The sequence below is a fragment of the Vombatus ursinus genome, unplaced genomic scaffold (assembly GCF_900497805.2).
Source record: "Vombatus ursinus unplaced genomic scaffold, bare-nosed wombat genome assembly UNPS02010769.1, whole genome shotgun sequence".
Classification (NCBI taxonomy): Eukaryota; Metazoa; Chordata; class Mammalia; order Diprotodontia; family Vombatidae; genus Vombatus; species Vombatus ursinus.
The window spans coordinates 3,029,341-3,046,831 of NW_020950547.1; the positions used below are offsets into that span (position 1 = coordinate 3,029,341).

General features: G+C 52.9%; 2 protein-coding genes across 2 annotated transcripts in view; both read right to left on the reverse strand.

Annotated features, from left to right (window-relative positions):
• Positions 1 to 8,815, reverse strand: part of NXPH4 (neurexophilin 4) — a 13,662-nt gene extending 4,847 nt beyond the window's left edge. The window contains exons 1-3 of the mRNA XM_027854989.1: positions 8,761 to 8,815; positions 8,417 to 8,637; positions 8,117 to 8,206 (exon numbers count right to left, since the gene is read on the reverse strand). Of these exons, the coding sequence (XP_027710790.1) occupies positions 8,117 to 8,206; positions 8,417 to 8,637; positions 8,761 to 8,815 (366 nt within the window). The remainder of the gene's footprint in view (positions 1 to 8,116; positions 8,207 to 8,416; positions 8,638 to 8,760) is intronic.
• A 2,729-nt stretch (positions 8,816 to 11,544) lies between these two features.
• Positions 11,545 to 17,491, reverse strand: part of LRP1 (LDL receptor related protein 1) — a 112,655-nt gene continuing 106,708 nt past the window's right edge. The window contains exons 80-89 of the mRNA XM_027854936.1: positions 17,058 to 17,234; positions 16,453 to 16,593; positions 15,882 to 16,055; positions 15,522 to 15,683; positions 14,031 to 14,205; positions 13,721 to 13,822; positions 13,476 to 13,537; positions 13,106 to 13,196; positions 12,790 to 12,934; positions 11,545 to 12,532 (exon numbers count right to left, since the gene is read on the reverse strand). Of these exons, the coding sequence (XP_027710737.1) occupies positions 12,392 to 12,532; positions 12,790 to 12,934; positions 13,106 to 13,196; positions 13,476 to 13,537; positions 13,721 to 13,822; positions 14,031 to 14,205; positions 15,522 to 15,683; positions 15,882 to 16,055; positions 16,453 to 16,593; positions 17,058 to 17,234 (1,370 nt within the window). The 3' untranslated portion in view covers positions 11,545 to 12,391. The remainder of the gene's footprint in view (positions 12,533 to 12,789; positions 12,935 to 13,105; positions 13,197 to 13,475; positions 13,538 to 13,720; positions 13,823 to 14,030; positions 14,206 to 15,521; positions 15,684 to 15,881; positions 16,056 to 16,452; positions 16,594 to 17,057; positions 17,235 to 17,491) is intronic.

The window sequence follows — 17,491 nt, forward strand, 5'->3', positions numbered from 1 at the left end:
CCATCTCTCCTTATATTGATGTCTTTGCCTGTCTTAGAGAGGGGTTGGGGGAGACACAGTTTGATCCAAGGAGACAGAACAAAGTATTTCTGGATCCCAGAAGCTTCTGGTGATCCCTCTGGGCCTACTCAGCTTTCTGATCGGGACTAGGATTCCCTTCGCAGGGCGAAATGGGGATGGGGCAGTTTGTTCAGAAGTGTGTAAGTGGGGGACTGGAGGAGGGGGCGAACATTCGCCGAGGCTTCGGTTTAATTAAGCTAATTGGGCGCGGTGACATTTGCAGAGGGGAGAGGAGAGCTTGGTTGACAGCGCGGGGTGGGGTGTGGGGGAGAAAGGGAAAGGGAAGAGAAGCTTGTCTTTACCAGAGTCTCAGCCTTGGGCCGGAGGGGGCGGGGACGGGAGCTGAAGCTGTATATTGAGGAGGTACTGAATGGAGGGAGAGAGTGGGGATCTTCATTTCACCTCTTTCAGCCCCGGAGTGTGAAGTGTTAGAAGGCATATTGATAGGAAAGCAGAGGGATGAGAAAGCACGGGATATTAGATAAGCTTGAGGGGACCCAGGGCATTGGAAAGAGGGGAGCACCCCTAAATACTCGCCCCCCCCCACTAGTCTCCCTCCACTACAAAAAGAGCGTGAAGAGAATGCGAAGAACGTTGGGAGTGTGGGGGAAGAACTCTGATTTTGCTGTGCATCCCAGTCAAAGGGGCAGGTGGGTGGGTTCTGGGGTTCATTTTCTAGCTGTTGCCCATAAAACTCTTCACAGTTCTTTGTAAATGGGTACACAGCTGGTCAAGGGGCAAAGTCTGGAATGGGAAAAGAAGTAGGCTTATTTGGGAAAAGGTGATAGTAGGAATGAGGGCCTTTGGAGAACTCAGTGCCCCCCCAGCCGCATTGCAGGGATCCCCCCCCTTCTGCCCCCACCTTGTCCCCAGGAGAGATCAGCTGAGAGGCGCTGGGACAGTAGCCATCCCACAGTTGGTCGCTCTGGTATCTGAGGGCAGTGGTTTAGGGACCAGGATTGGCCTCAGCTCAGCCAGGAGGAAGGAGGCTGAAGCTATGAGCACATACACACCGTTCTCCATCCTCTAGGGCCCTGCTAAGACAGGACAATCGGGACAACTGGTGGCAGTGTCAGTGTTATGTGTTATTGGAGGTGGGGGTGTCCTGAAGGAAGAGTCTCTTTCTAGACACATAGGGTGGGCCAGGTGGGCCAGGAGGGTTATGTGGGCTGTCCCCAGGGCTGCAGAAGGAAAGAGAGGGGGACACGAATCACTGTGTGGGTGGAGGGGAAAATAGGGTCCGACCTCAGCGCCTCTACTTTTGCCAGAAGCTCCAGAGAAGAAAGCTCACTTATTCGTTTCCCGGTGGGCTCTCCCCACCTACGGCGCCCAGCTCACCCTATATCCCCATACACTGGGCAACTTCTCTCCTTAGCCTCCAGAACCGAGCTGTGATCGGAGGTGGACGGTGAAGGTGGTCACAGATCGCTAATCCATTACCCCATCCTGAAAGCCTGGGTAGAAGGCAAGGCGTAGGATTGTAAAGCATTTCAGAGGTCATGACTCTTGCCTCCTTGTGACCTTGGGAGAGGCCTGGGGTGGGGGAGCAAGAATGGCACAGGGCTGCGGAGCTGAAAGGTCCTATCTCAGCGTCTACCCCCTTTCCCCTTCCCCCCAGCCCGTCTCCCGGGCCGCAGCGCAGGGCTCACTGCTATCTGAATTTTGATTTTATTTTATATTTTATTTCCTTGCTTCCCGGAGCGGGTGCCCCGCGGGAGCGGTCTGCCCCCCCCCGCCCCCACCCCCCCCCAGCACCGCGCCTCACTTTATTATTGCAATAAATGTGTCTATAAAGGCGCCGGCTCCGGGGCGCGGGGCTGAGGGGGGGCGGGGGGCAGGGATGTAATTTCCCGAAGCAGGAGCCGGAGGCCGGCGAGGCGGGGTGGGGGTGGGGGAGGAAGGTGTTGTGGGGAGGGAGAAGGGAGGGGACTGGAGAGGGGAGAAAAGACTCATCAATTTCCACAGCCCTTGATCACACTCTCCCCCACAACCAAACCCTCTTAACACGCTCCATTCCTTACTACCACCTTCTGATCCCCGTTATCCCGCTCTTTTCTCTCTCTTTCTCTTCCGTTATCCTGCTCTTCTGCCACTTATTCCTTTCTGTCCCCATTATATCTAGCTTTATCTCTCTGCCCCCTCTATTCCAATGTCTCTCATTACTGCTATTTGTTATTCATCTCTCTCCCGTCTCCCTCACCTCTTTATTTTAGTTCTCTTCCTTCCCTTCCCGGTTATAAAACGCGATGTTTTCCCCTCAGAAGCTCTGGTCGCAGGACTGCTGAACCCAGCCGCTGCCCATCTCGATTCCCTCCCCGCCGACCTGGCCCCAGCTGCGGCCCCAGATTACCCCAAATCCCTGTGCGCTGCTCCCTTCCAGAGGCCGGGCTACGCGTGTCTAAGTGGCCAAGCCAGAGATTAGTAGAGGACCGGGAGGGGTGGAAGAAAGCTGGAAGCCGGGCCACTGGGGTGGGTGGGTGGGGGAGGTGCCCAAGGAGTAGTGGGACATATCTCCTTGAGGCCTGGACTCCTGGGTTCTGCCCAAATTCACCTTCTTCCCACTTCTATCCCACTCTCTACTCCCAATGCTGGGGAGTCCCAGAAAGTCTCTACTCCTTCGCTCCAGAAACTAATTAGTAATTAGTGATTAGTGATTAGTTAGTATTGATCCTGCCCCGCCCCATTTCCTTGCGGGTGGGCTTGTTCCTGAGGCGGCTTCATTTGCACCGGGAGGGAAACAGAGATGTTCAGAGACTGAGGGAGAGAGACACACAGAGATAGAAAAAGGCAGGGAAAAAAAAAAAAAACCTAGGCAGAGACACCAAATATATTTAGAGAAATAGAAAGCGAGAGAGTAAGGAAAACAAACAGATTTTGAGAAAGATAGAAGGGGGAGGAGGAAACCATGAAAGACAGTAACTGCAAAGATAGGTGGTTAGAGAAATGGATAGCAGAAAGAGAAAGATGGATAAGGAGAAATAGAGAGATAAGAGAGAGATAAAGGAGGGATGTGAGATGGATGGAAAAAAAAAGAAAGCTGGGTTAGAGACAGGAGATAAGGGGGAGAGGAGAATGAAGAAAAGAACTGTAAAGATAAGGGGGAAGGTTGGGGTTTAATAGTCCAAAGGAGGCAGATTGATAGGGTGGTTTTGTGGGTGTTGAGGGGGTGAATACTCCCCAGACAGTTTATTCCTGCTTTCCTGGCATATGATCTATGCTTCAGCCCCCCCCCAAAAAAAAACAACCCAAGGGCATTTAGGCATGGATACACACTGACACATATCTGGCAACTACCCAGATTATCATATATACTCTAAACACAAGCTAGCTCACACCACAGACCCATACTTAGACATAGATACCCCCTCACACCCACACCCACACAAATCCAGATAAGCTTACAGGCATAGATGAACTGAGATACACAGGTATACATGGAGATAAACATACTTGGACACAGATACACACATCTTCAGATACATAGGTACATACATTCAGATGTTCGGGTACACACAGATTCACTGTGCTCAGTGCACACACAATCATTTTCACTCTCACTCTCCCCAAGTCTCTGCCAGATGTTTCATTTCCCTTCAGGGGGGAAGGAAATTAAACCAGCTTGGTCAGCTGGGGGAGTTTGGTTAAGGGAAACAAGAGTTGGGGCTGAGGGGGACAGAAAAGGGGTAGAGGGCTGACCAGCTTCTGGGACCAGGGAATCCAGAGCTCCAGTTAGGAGTCCCCATCACTCCCTGTTGAACCTAAGTTCCAGCCAGGTGGGCTTGTTTGTCAGAGGTATGAACCCCCAAATCTGCCAATCCTTGTAGTTTTAGTGGGGGCTCAGGCAACCCAAAAGCCATTCCCTGCTTCTCTGAACCTGGGGGTTGGACCTGGCAAGATGAAGCCTGAGGATGGTGGTGGGGGTAGTCTCCCACTGCCTCTGTGCTCTATTTGGTTGCCTCTTTTCCTCCTGGAATCTGTGATTGGGGTAGGGGAGAGAGAAAAAGCAGATAACTGAGGCAGCATCAGAAATTTAACTCACCCCCTAGTCACCTTTCAGCCTGTTCCCCCCCAAGGTCAAACAGAGAATCTGAGGAGGAGCCAGAAATATGAATGCCTGGGGTTTTGGATACTTATTCAGACCTAGCCCCTGGCGCTAGTTTGGCTGAAAGGGTGGCTACTAGGATGAGAGGGGTCTTAAGAATTGGGGGTGATGAGCTCCCCTCACTCCTATGACCTGTCCATACTCTGCTCCTAATAGGTTAAACACCCAGAGAAAAATTCCAGTCTTCCCCAAGGAACATTCCTCCCTTTATCTTCCTTGCCTCTTTCTAACATGAGGCCATCAACAGCTGTGTGGAGGGCTGAAGCTGATAGAAGGCAAGGACCAAATAGGGGCATGGTGGTTGTGGGGGGAGCTGCAGCTCCACTCCCACTCCAAGCCTAACCCTGTGGCAATGGGGCAGGTCAGAGAGGATTCAAAATGTTCCTCAGATAACCAGCTGTACACACACATATATGTATTTACACACAGGCATACAGATACATAAATATTTGTGCAGAAATACACAAATGTACACACTTACGTACCAGGAATCATATACAAACATATACATTCACACATAAATGCACACATACATTTACACACTGCATTGACAGGCCCTGGGGACTTAGACAGAAACATTTCTGTTCACAGATACACACAAGTGCTGTAGCACACAAATGCACTTTTAGACACACTCCACACCAGGACATATGCTCACACGTGTGCTCACACTCAGGGGCTAAGGGCTTCATCAGGGAGGTGGAGGGTACAGCTGTCAGGCTTCTGTAATTGAATGGCAGGGTACATGTTGCTCCCCCCTGCCCCAGGAAGGCAGGGAAATGGAATGGGAATCTCTTCAGTCAACCTGTGAGGTTTGTGTGCCAGTGTAAAATTGTGTGTGAGCTTGTAAGCATATGATGCTGTGTGTATATGACATTGTGTATGTGTTAAGAGTGTGTGTGTATACAGATAAGGGTATATATACACAGTAATACAACACATATAAAATGTGCAGGAAAGAGGAATAGGATAGATGGACAAGGCGAGACACAGCGAGACCAAAGGGAGAGGGAGAGCGACAGAAAGGATACCGAGAGACAGGGAGAGATTGACACTGTCTCTGTCTCACTCACCGTTGTCTCTCACACATTCGAGTTGTGTCTCTGACACGCTCCCTTCGCCCTTTTCTGGAGGAGCTCTTGGGGCCTGACCCTTTTCCCTTGCCCCCGCCTACACAAACTTGTTCTGTAGAAAGCGCGGGTCCAGGGGTACCGGGGTCTTTTTGTCAGCCCGCCACCCACATTACCCCACTCCCCTAGGCTCCCAGATGCCGCGCAAAGTTAGATCCCGCCGGGATGGGGGATGGGGGTAAAGGGGACCGGCGCGGCGCAGAGGAATCTCCCCTCGCCCCTACCAGTTCTAACCCGTGGACCCAGGAGTCCGAGACAACCCCCTGACGCTTAGCATTCCCCAGGGCCCTGGAGGCCCAGACTCCTGGGTCCCCAGCCCTTTCCCCCGCCCCCTCCTCCCAGAGCCCCCGCCCCCCCTACCTTCCGCAGAAACCAGGGACTGAGGAGCAGGGCCAGCCATCCAGGGAACAGCCGCATCTTCCCGGGGCTCAGGGGTGGGGAGCAAGGGTTGGGGAGGGGTAGGCAGGCAACACAGGGGTATAGTCCCCAGCTGTGGGCGCCGGGGACTAGGGGAGAAGGAAGACAGGGAAGGAAAGGAAAAGAGGAGAGGAGCTGAGCGATGGACCTGGGGAACTGAGCGCAGGAGAGAGAAGGAAAGAGATTGGGGGGAGAACGAGGGGGGGTGGAGAGGGCGGGGGGAGAAAGTTCAGTCTGGCACCCGGGCGGGGGGGGCGGGACTCTGGGTCCCACCAATCCCGGGCCGCGCCCTCCACACCCCACCTCCCCCTCCCCGCGTTCTGCGGGGAGGGGGGGTGACGAGAGAAGGTGACTTTCACCCCTCCTCTGTCTGGAAGCCACGCCCCAAGGCCACTCGTGAGGACCACGCCCCCTCCCAATAGGACCACGCCCCCCTGTCTCGGGCCCTAGCTTCTAGGGTAGGAGCTGTCGACCCCCTTATACTTCCTTTCCTTGAAGGAAGGAAGGAGTGAAGTCTAGAGTGCCTAGATGCTAGAGAGTTGGGGTTATGGGACTCTGATTTTGAGGACGCTGAAACAGTAGGCTTGAAGAAGGAAAGGGGATTTTCGTGCTTGGGAAGGGGGTGTCAACTGAGCTAGAGGGAGTTGTGTCTCATTGCAGGGGAGGCAGAAGGCCTTGGGAAAACACAGAAGACGGGCATTCAGGGTTCAGATCAGTCACCCTAGATGAGCTGGGGGCATGGAGCTGGGACATAGTTGTCGTTCAAGGGGTGATTAAGGGAGCTTTATGAGGGAGGGGACCAGGACTAAGGTTGACTAGCTACAAGATGGGCAGCGTGAAGTGATTGAAAGTATCTTCAGAGAGCCTGGAGCTGAACTGGGGCCACAGGAGTAGAAGAGGAGGGCTAGAGTGGGGGCTGAGGCAAGGAGTCAGGACATGAGAAGAGGCACTGGGAGATGAGGATGGGCAAAGCCTTTTAAAGGTGTGTGTCGTGGAGGGTAGTGGAGCTGAGACTGAGAAGGGAGGTTGGGGTAGTGCAGACTGGAGGACAAGGATGTAGAAGGGAGAGGTCTGAAGGAGGAGGATAGGCCTAGCTCTCGGGGGCAGAACTGGGGGGGGGGGTTGGCCCTGCCCGAGCCGTTTGTCAGTCCTATTGACAAACGTGACGGGGTTTCCGCCCGTGATCAATGATTCTCATCTCCTGGCCGAATGAGCCACCGGGCCCTCATCCATCCCCGTCAGCGCCACAGCCGCCGCCGCCGCCGCCTGAGGCCCCCTTCCCACCAGCCCGGGGCCGGTCCCAGAGCTGTCCCATGGCTTCCCCCGATGCAGGCCCTTCTCTGCCTCTTGGTTCCTTCCCTTTCCAAGATCCCCAGTCCCAGCGTTGCAGGACCCGACTGCACAACTGACTCTCCGATTCCTGATTCCACTCCACGCAGACCTCTAGAGCCCCAAATTCCTAATCCATGACCCCCAGACCCACTCCAGTTCTCTCAAAGTCAGTTGCCAGCTTCCTACGCCCCGGCCTTCTGACCAGAGCAGGAGGCCCCCAGGCTCCAGGGCTGTCCCCCATACCCGATCACCCTAATTGTTTGGGAAAGCCTCCCTCAAGCCTAACCCCCACCCTCCTAGTGTGTCTCAACCTATCCTCCACTTCCTTCTGCTTATCAAGCGTCTGACTCTGTCCCTGTCTGTATCTCTGCCCCCGGCTGTCTCCCCCTCCCCCGACCCAGTCTTTCTCTTCTCTGCCCGCGGTGTCGCCAGCTGTCAGCTGTTGCTACGCACTGAGGCTGAGGTATGACCGAGACCGAGACGGCGACAGACAGAGACAAACAGAGAAAAGCATAGACAAGAGACGGACACCCGAGACCAAGAGAATCACAGAGCCTAAAAGCCCAGACACCTATGGTGTCTGTCTGCCTACTATAGGTAGGCAGGCAGAGAAAAACAAAACAAAACAAAACAAAACAAAACAAAAACCAAAAAACAGAAAAACACAATCAGGCTGGGGAGAGAGAGAGGGACAAGAAGAGGGACTGTGAACACAGGTCTGCACCTGTCCTGGAGGGTGCAGCTCAAGTCGGGTCGGTCGGGCTGACACAAGACCCTAGGTCACACGGGGCGTCTGGTTCACAGACCTGGGCATCCACGCTACCGCCCCCGAGGGTTTGCAGGGACGCAGTAAGGCTCCAGGTGGCCGCTAGGGGCAGTTTCTAGAGGATGAAAGTCATCCCATCCATTCCCCTGCCTTCACACCACCCACCCACCCAAAAAGGCTCCAATCTCTCTGAAATTGCTTTCTCCAGGGAAACCCGGGTTCCTGAAGCTTTCCTCCAGTCCAGAGCTCTACCCCAGGGTTATCCTCCCTTGCTCAGGCTCCAGTCTTAGTAGTTACTCCTTTTCTCACCTTCTCTCCCTCCTCTTTCTGCCTCTGCCTCTTTCTTGTCCTTCGCCTTCTTTGGTCTGGGGTAGTGAATAGAAGGGGTGACTTTGCTGTCTCGGCTCAGAAATACTTCCTCGGACCCGGACGGAGTGTGTGTGTGTGTGTGTGGGTGTGGGTGTGGGTGTGGGTGGGGGAGGAGGGAGCCCCGGATGTTGAAGGTGAGTCAGGGCTGCGCCTAAAGGGGTAGTATGCACAGCCCCTGTCTTTCCCCCTCTTCCCCTCCCCCCACCCTCCAAACTGCCTGGTAGCTTAGTGTAGCGCGACAGGCAGAGAATCAGGCGGCTCCCCGGGGCCGGGTACCAGGTGTGCGGCTGGCACTGTGAGGGCTGGCAAAGGCTCTGACAGCTGGAAGAGGCTGCCAAGCCAGCAGCCCCACCCCCTCCAGTTGGGGAATCTGGTCTGGAAGAGCCTTGGGCGCAATTTGGGTGACCGGCTGGACGCAGGGCTGCAGATTAGGGCAGGGGGCAGGGGAAGACTGAAGATTGCTGGGAGAGAGTGGGGCAGGCAGGGGGTGGAGGTAGGGAAGAAGCAGGTAGAAGTTGGGCCAGGGGGCAGAATGGGCTTGAGATGAGGACGGAGTGTGTGTTGAGAGTGGGAGTTGGCTTAGCGGGGTCGGGCAGAAGAAAGGGTAGCGTGCGGGGGTGGGGGGCACGGGTCTTGCATTCTACTAGATCTTTATGGAGAAAATGCTGACGCCACCTGGCGGCCATCCTGAGGCGCGATTTCCCCCTACTTGGTCTATGCGGTGGGGCTGTTGTGGACACTGCATCCACCTGAGCCTCAGTCTGTGGGTTCTGTATCAGCCACGAGGGGGCGCTTCAAGAGCCTGTCTTTGGGAGGTTGTTGGGAGCAGGGGGTGTCAAACGAGGCAAATCTCTCATTTCTAGAAATACTGCTCTGGTCACCTAGGCAAGAGTCTTCTGAACCGTTTGGGGCCTGGGAAAGAGGTTGGGTGGTGTCGATGGGAGAAAGAGGGGCAAAGTGTAAGGGAGTCAGGGTAGCAGACCACATATCTGTTACTTAAGGACAAAAATGCAGGACCCTCTGGCTTTGAATGGGCATTCTTGGGAAGGGGGAACCCCATGAAGGACTGAGTAGGAAGTTAGGGTCTCCACTGGAAATCGAGTTACAACAAGGATACAACGATAAGCAGTGTCTCAAGTGTAGGAGTCATATCTGTGCTACCTCCTCTGGGGTGGATGGAATCTGGAGCCAGAGTTCCTTTAGTGGTTGAGGACATGCTTCCGGCAGGTCAGAAGTCTGCTCGCCAAGTATTTGAATGGTCATCCCAGTGAACAAATGCTGGCCTGGGAATCAAGAGATTTGAATTCTAGTTCCATTTTCTATCACTAATGAGCTGTGGGACCTCAGGAAGTCACTTCCTTTCTCTTGCTCTCATACTCTCCATTTGCAAAAGGATGAAGCTGGATGAGAACGTCCAAGGGATTCCTTCCAGCTCTGCAAGTGTGATTCTGAAATTGTACCTTTATTTCTGGCAGCTCCTCTCCTCTGTCAGCTGTTCAGCCACAACCCTCGGGGAACCCTCCTTAACTCCCAGGGGTCTATCTTAGGTCCCATTCCCTTGGGACCTTATTCACAGCTTCTGATGAACCAATGGCTATATGATCTCCAAGGTGTACAGTGGTGTTCCCCCACCCCAGGCATGAAAATGGCTTATATTTATATAGTACTTTATGAACACGAAATCCTTTACATGCACTGGGTCTTCATAGCAACCTTATGAGATAAAGAAGTATGAGTTTTTATCCCTATTTTGCTGATAAGAAAATTAAGGCATAGGGAAAATGACTTGCCCAGAGTCATACAGTACAAGTATGATGTATTTGCTTCAAGAGACCTTGTGAATTTTTTTTAAAGGGAGGGAGGAAAAACCTTTCACATTCCAAAGGAATTCATTTCTCAAGGTGGAATTTTTCTCTGTGGGGGATATAGATTTGACCAGGGATCTCACCTCACCAACAAAATAGATTAAATCTCTTGGTCAGATGGACTTCAGAGGGTTAGTACAATTTAAGATGAAGTTAAGTAGACAGTAGACAGCTTTCAGCGAGCTTACCTCCCGGTAGGAGGGAATACAAAAACCACACAAAAAAATTATTTAAAGGAGAATGTGAGAAGTACATTGTTATCATGGAAGCACAGTACCAAAGAAAGGGTGCTGGTTCTGGAGAATTGAGGGGATTGCACTTCGTGGCCATGGAGGTCCCTTCCCCCTCTAGAACCTTTCACTTCTAAGCTTTTCCCCCTGTAAAATGGATATGGTTCCTTCCTGGCTCTAAAACTAACCTAGACCATCTAGTCCCAAGTCCATTTTTCAGATGAGGAAACTGAGGTCCAGGGAAGTGCCTTGCCCATGGTCACACAGATAGCAAGTGGGACATGGTGCTAGCAAGGTTTAGATGAAACATTTGGCAAGATGGGCCCAAGCCTGGATTGGGTAAAATGGATCCTTCTGTATACTAGTTTTAGATTAATTCTCCAAAAGCTTTGGACTGACTGTACATCTAGTTCTCTTTCTATTATGGCATTCTATCTCAAAGGACAAAAACACAGAGATAGAAGAGCCTAGAATATGTCTGGGGAGCAGTAATTGGTCGAGTTTTGCTGGAGGGTATTGTACATTGGGAGAAGTGGGGGCGGAGGGTTGGAAGGATAGATTTGGGCCATTGATTGGAACACCTTAGATTTGAGTCCCGTAGGCAATGGGGAGACGCTGAAACTTTCCGAGTACTGGAGGTAGTCAGTGCCATGCTTTTGAAGATTACCTTCCCATTGGTGTGTAGGATGAACTGAACCAGGTAAGAGGACACTATAGCAATCATACAAGAGAGACATAATGAGAACCCGGACAAGAGTGGTAGCAGTGGCGATGGATGGGAGAGATATTGCAGAAATGTAATCTGCACAACTTGGCAACTGATTGGCTATGGGGAAATAGACTGGGAGGAGTCAAAGAAGACTGAAGAGGTTTCTGGTGACTGGGAGAAAGGTGGCACCATTAGCAGACCTAAGGAAGGCAGGGGAAGGGGTGCTTTTAAGGGAGAAGGGGATGAATTTGGTTTTGGACATACTGAGATTGGGGTGTTCTCAAGATCTTTGTGAAAATGCAGCTGGTAATGTGGGTCCAGATCTTGGGACAGGGGTTGGGGCTGGTGATAATCTAATTGGAAGGAGCAGCTGGAAGGCTTTGTAGACAGAAACACAGAGGAAGGCAGAAGAGAAGGCACAGGCAGGGGGGAAAAGCTTTGCCTTTTGTGGGAATAGGGTAGTGCTCCCTCTGGTGGTCAAATGCATTTCCCCATCAGTTTTCTCTGCCCCCTCCCCGCAACTCTTTTATTTCCTCCCCTAAGAGAGAGGTCAGTTGCAACTCCTAGTTTTTTACAATTTTATTTATAACAATATCTGTGTTATTTAGTTGTAAAGGAATTCAGCAAAAATTATTAAAACGTTCATATCCCCAAAACAGGGGCTGCCCATTCCTTCCTAGGAGTGCCCCAGGATTTCCTCAGCCACCCTGAGGAGTGCGGAGGGGCTGTTTCCCAAAAAAATTCCCAACTGTGGGAGCCACAGTGATGGGAGGAAGGGGGTGTCTAGGATGGGGGAGAGTTCTGTCTGGGATAGGAGGCCAGGGCAGCATCCATCTTAGATAGGCCAGGAGTAGGATGTGACCATCCCCAAATAAGACCAGAGATAAGATTAGCTTTGATTTTGGCTGGAAGTCTTCCTTCACCCCAAGGCTGTAAATGTTTCCTCCTCCCTCAGATTAGCCTTTGGGGAACTGGAGGCCAGGAGGGAAGGGTGGACTTCCTCAACAAAGTGTCTTGTATAGGGTAGGATGGGGTGGCAGCTTCTAACTCTCCCCCACCCTAGGACAGTCTGGTGAGGGGTAGTGGAGGAGAGACACCTTCCCTCCTTTTAGCCCCATGTCTGAGCTGCACAGACCCCCAGAGCCCTCCCTGCCCCTCACCCCGGAAGGCAGCATTGGGGGGGGCAGAGGAAAGGGAGGGAGGACAACGGAAAGGAGATAACACTGCTCGCTCGCTCGCTCGCTCACTCACATATAAAAAGTAATTCCTTCATTTTTACATTTATACATCGGCCAGGGGGCCGGATTTGGGGAGGGGGGAGTACTCAGGTGAGGAAGGGAAAGTTTAAAAGGATTCCTCAAGGTAGGGGGAAGGTATCTCTGGAGTCCAAGCTGGGGTGGGGCAGGGGCCCCTATGCCAGGGGGTCTCCCAGCTCATCCTCAAGTCCCCGGCCTAGCAATTCCCGCTTCTCATCGGTGCTGGCCAGTGAGTGTCGGCTACCATGGCCACCCATGTACAGGGTGGCATACACAGGGTTCGTGAAGTTGGTAGGCTGTAGAGAACAGAAGGGAATCAGGGAGAGACCCTTCCTGCCATGCCCTACCTACCCTGAGCCACTCCCCACCTCCCACCCCCACCCTCCAAATCCAAGTTCCTTCTGTTCTGTCTCTCCCCTGCTGCCCTCCTCAGGCTGGCTCCCTGTTTTTCATTCACTAGTCCCTGTGCGTCATCCCCAGATCCTGACATTTTCCACCCCAGGAGGCCACCTGTGCTTTTGCCCACTTCTGCCCTTCTTCCCATCCTGCCTACCTTATCAGGATCCAGAGCAAAGTCAGCATCCAGCAGTCCCCCAACATCGTCTGGCTCCCCACCCTCATACATCTTGTAAGTGGGGTTCCCAATCTCTACATTCATGGCTCCGTTGGTCATTCGCTGGTGTTGGAAGCCCTTGGCCCTAGGGAGGAGGGGGAAGGGCAAAAGGGTCAGGAAAAGGAGGCGCAGGTGCGATGGGGTCAATGGCAAGGCTCAGAGGCACTGAATAGGAAGCCAGTGAAGGATGCTGGCCGGAAGACACGGCAAGACTTCAAGGGCCCAATCCCCCGACTTCCTCCCCTTTCCAACTCACCCACGGATTCGATGTTTGTACCAGAAGACAGTTCCAGCCACCAGGAGCAGCAGCAGCAACAGTAAGAGTGGAATAAGGATGGAGGCTATGCCTTCGGGAGGGAGGAAACCAGTGGGGAGAGTCAGGAAGACCTTGGGCCTGGGAGGGGCCCTACCTCTGTCACCTAGTAACTCGTCCCAGAACCCTCCAATGTCCTGAGTGGGGGGTCTCTACCACTGAGCATCTGCACGGTGAGATTTCTGTTCAGGAGCAGGTTGGGCTCAGTGGAATCGGCTCCCAACTTTGATTCGGCTCCATTCAGCAACCGGACCCCCGCCCCCTCCCTTCTCACCTTACCACACACCCCCTTCCCCATATCCCTGAAACCTACGTCCAGGCTGTGACGTGTTGACTGACTGCTCACACCGTGGGCCTGTATTTGGGGCAAGGCACCTAGGAAGGAAGGAAGTAGAGACAGGAACGGTTGGCCTGGTCATCCATGGTCCCAGAGAATCCCCAGAGGAAGCCATATATGGGGACGGTGGAAGAGGGGTCAAGGTGTCCCTTGGTGGCAGGCTGGGATGGTCAAGGAGGGATACCCAGGACAGAGGCCGTATCATGCTCCCTAAGACTCACTGGCATTCTGGCATCTGTTTGCTGTTCATCGTGCAGGAGCCGCCATTGAAGCAGTGACCATCACAGGTGAGACAGCTAGGGGCAACCCGGCCATCGGAGCAGCTGTTCAAAGGGAGAAATTAGCCGAGGGTCCTGAAAGGCTGGGCTGCAGGGAGAGGGGCAGGGGGCTGGGGACTACACTGGGGAAGGGAGATAGCAAGGATGGGACACAAAGGGTTGGGCCAGGGTGGGGAGATAAGGGAGGTTAACGGCCGGGGGAGGGAAGGGGCTGCGGGAAAGGGAACGGTCAAAACCTCTCCCCTTCACTCACTTGCAGGTGACATCGCCACTCTGCCTTGCGATAGTGCAGGTCCCATCCAGGCAGCGGCTACATTTGTCCACCTGGCACTGTGCTCCCTCAAACTGGCTCGTACATCGGCACAGTTTGGTGCCATCCAAGGCCATCTGGCACACCCCGAGGTTCTCACAGTAGTCAAAGCATTTCTCTGTTTGGGTCAGAGTCAAGGGCGGGAGTGGGAGAGAAAAGGAGACATGATCTCTTCACGCTCTTCCCCATCCCCATCTCTCCTAGCGTCAGTCCTCCCTCCTCCCAGTAGCCTAAGAATCTCCCCATCCCCAGCCACGCATTCCTTGTGCTCTCCCTTGTGACACTGGCCTCCTTGTCATTCCTCACCCACGACATTCCCGTCTCCCAACTGGACATTTTCCCTGGCTGTCTCCTATGCCTGGAATAAGGCTCCTTCCTCAGCCCTGCCTCCTGGCTTCCTTCAAGGCCCAGCTAAAATCCCACCTCCTCCAGGAAGCCTTTCCCAGTCCTCCTTAATCTTAGCGCTGTCCCTCTCTGACATTGTCGTGTTTTCCCTATCTATATCTTGACTGTACATAGTTATCTGCATGTTGTCTTCCACATTAAAATGCAAACTCCTTGAGATCAAGGGGCTGTTTTTGCCTTTCTTTGTAACCCCAGTGCTTAGCACAGTGCCTGGCACATAGTAAGGACCTAATAAATGCTAGCTGATCTGAGCCCTTAATACGACCCTTTGCCTCAAACGTGGGCCCAGCTAGGTCATCACCCCAAGTTCACTGAATCATAGAACTTTAGGAGTTAGAAAGAACTTAAGTCCACCTAGTCCAGCTTTCTACTTTGATGCACGAATCTATTCTACAATATTTCTAGCTGTGACCCTGGGCAAGTCACAACCCCGACTGCCTCACCAAAAAGAAAACAAACAAAAACAAAAACAAAAAAACCCCCAAATACAAAAACTTCCAATAACAGGGGACCTCACTTTCACAGACAGCCCGTTTCAGACTGCTCTAATTATTCAAAAGAGCAGCTAGGTGGTGCAGCGGACGGAGTGCTGGGCCTGGAGTCAGGAAGGCTCATTTTCTTGAGTTCAAATCTGGCCTCAGACACTTAGTAGCTGTGTGACTCTGGGCAAGTCACTTAACCCTGTTTGCTTCGGTTTCCTCATCTGTAAAATGAGCTGGAGAAGGAAATGGCAAACCACTCCAGCATCTTTGCCAAGAAAATCCCTCATGGGGTCACGAAGAGTCAGACATGACTGAAATGACTGAACAACAAAAAGTATTCAAAGGTTCTTTCTTATACGGAGCTTCTGCTTGCCTCCTTGTCACCCTCACTCCAAGGAGGAGACCATCAGATACTGGAAATGAAGCCCCCAGCGCCCCAGGAACATTTGTTTCCAATCTTCTCCTCATCCTGGCAGCCCCACTATGTCCTCAAGACCCATTCCTCATTACCCCACTTTCTACCTTCCTGGAGGTGGATGGCACTTACTGAATTGGCACCGGTCCCCCAGAAAGTCTGACTGGCACCGGCACTGGGGCTGGTTGCCCTGGTTGACGGAGCAGGTGCCATTGTGGGCGCAGTATCCTGCACATACCTGCTGGTTGCATGTGGGGCCTGTGAAGCCTGTTGGGCACCGACATGTGGGCATGCCTGTGGGGCAAGGAAGGGAAAAGATGAGACAGGGCACCAAGAAAATGAAGGGGTGAGGGGACCAAGACAGAGAAAGGGGATAAACTGAGCCTAAGAGAAAAGAGAGAAACAAAGAGAGGGAGGCTGAATGAAGGAGGAGAGAGGGAGGGGGAAACTGAGGCAGAGGAAGGGGATGAGGCAGCAAGAATGACCCCATACCAGAGGGTGAGGCAGCACAGGTTCCCCCGTTCTGACAGTACTGCCAGCACTGGTCCAGTTCACACTTGTCGCCTGTGTATCGAGGCTGGCAGCGGCACTTGGGCTGGCGCCTGGCATTGAGGAAGCAGCTGCCACCATTGAGGCATTGGAGGCTGCAGGTACCTGGCCGGGGTGCTGTTGGAGGGAGTGGTCAGAGGTGACACAGGGTTCCCCCCGACAGGTGTGTGCACACACATATATACATACTCTCCCTTCCCCTACTCTTGGAGGAATCATTTGGGAATCTGGGACTTGGACAGTATAGAGGGTGGGGAGACTTACTGGGGTTCACAAGTCAAAGGGTATTTGTGGGGGTCACTGAGTTGGGGCTGGGGTGAATGACTGATCCAGTAGCAATCGGGACGATTGGTTGTGATAGTAGATCTAGTCGGCAAGGGAGAAGGGGCCTAGGTGTGGGTTAGATATGGAAACACCTGGTGCAGGTCAGGGATTGGGGGCAGGGTGTTTGGGGGGCTGAGCATCAGGGTGGCCCCAGGGTAAGAGGTTGAGAGACCCCAAGATCGGCACGTACCATCTGGAGGAGGGGTAGGTGAGGGCAGCAGAACACAGGTGCCATTGTCAAGCCGTTTCCCGTTAGGACAGGTGCAGACAGGGCCGCTAGGACTCAGAAGGCAAAGCCATTCACATTTCTTTCGGTCACAGGGATTGGTCACTGTAAAGAGGACAGGGTTGGGGGTGGAGGGAGTACAAAGATCCTCAATACTGCTCAGACTTCACCTCAGCAGCTCAGCAAAAGACCAGGATATCTAATCTTCTCCAGGCCCTCCTGACTCTCTTCTTTTTCCACCAGATCCTAATTCCAAGACCTTCCCTTCCAGCCCTGAGACCCTCAGGACCCAGTGTACTCACCCACCCCCCACCCAATCTCCTTTAATCCAGGCCCTTCCACTCACAATACCCAGGATGCCTCATCTCTTCATGATTTCTTCCTCTTCCTATTATATCCCAGAAACTTTCTTGCCATTCCAGAAAACCTCAGGACCCAGGACTCAATCTTCTATCCCCTGGGCCACCACCATCAGGATGGAGGCTTACACCTCTCCTCCATCTCCAAGACCCTCTGACCACTTACTAAGCCCATCCTTTGCTACACTCCCCTACTTCCAAGTCCCCTACCTTCAGGCTGTTTGTGTTGATGATACAGGACCACGTCTGAAGCGTGGCTCAAGCCCCCAGTCAGGTTGATCAAGGGACTGTGTCCAAATTTATGGATCTTGAAGACCCGGTTGTTGATGTAGGTGACGCCATAGATGTAATCCTCAAAGACATCAATGCTGAAGGGGTGACTCAGACCTGTGGAAGGAATAGGAAAAGGAGGGTAAGGGCAAGGGTGAAAATAACTCAAGCCTATCTCCAATCCTAACCTTTCCCTCAATCCCCAGTCATGCAGGTACATCTGGCCCACCGGGCATCGCCACTTGGACAGGCAGCCTAGCGCTAGCACCTTAACCTCAGTATATATGATGGTTTATGCATATTGGATCATCACCTCCCCATTTGCTCCCCCCAAAATAAACCAAACCACCTTCTCCTGCTGACTTGCCTATTTC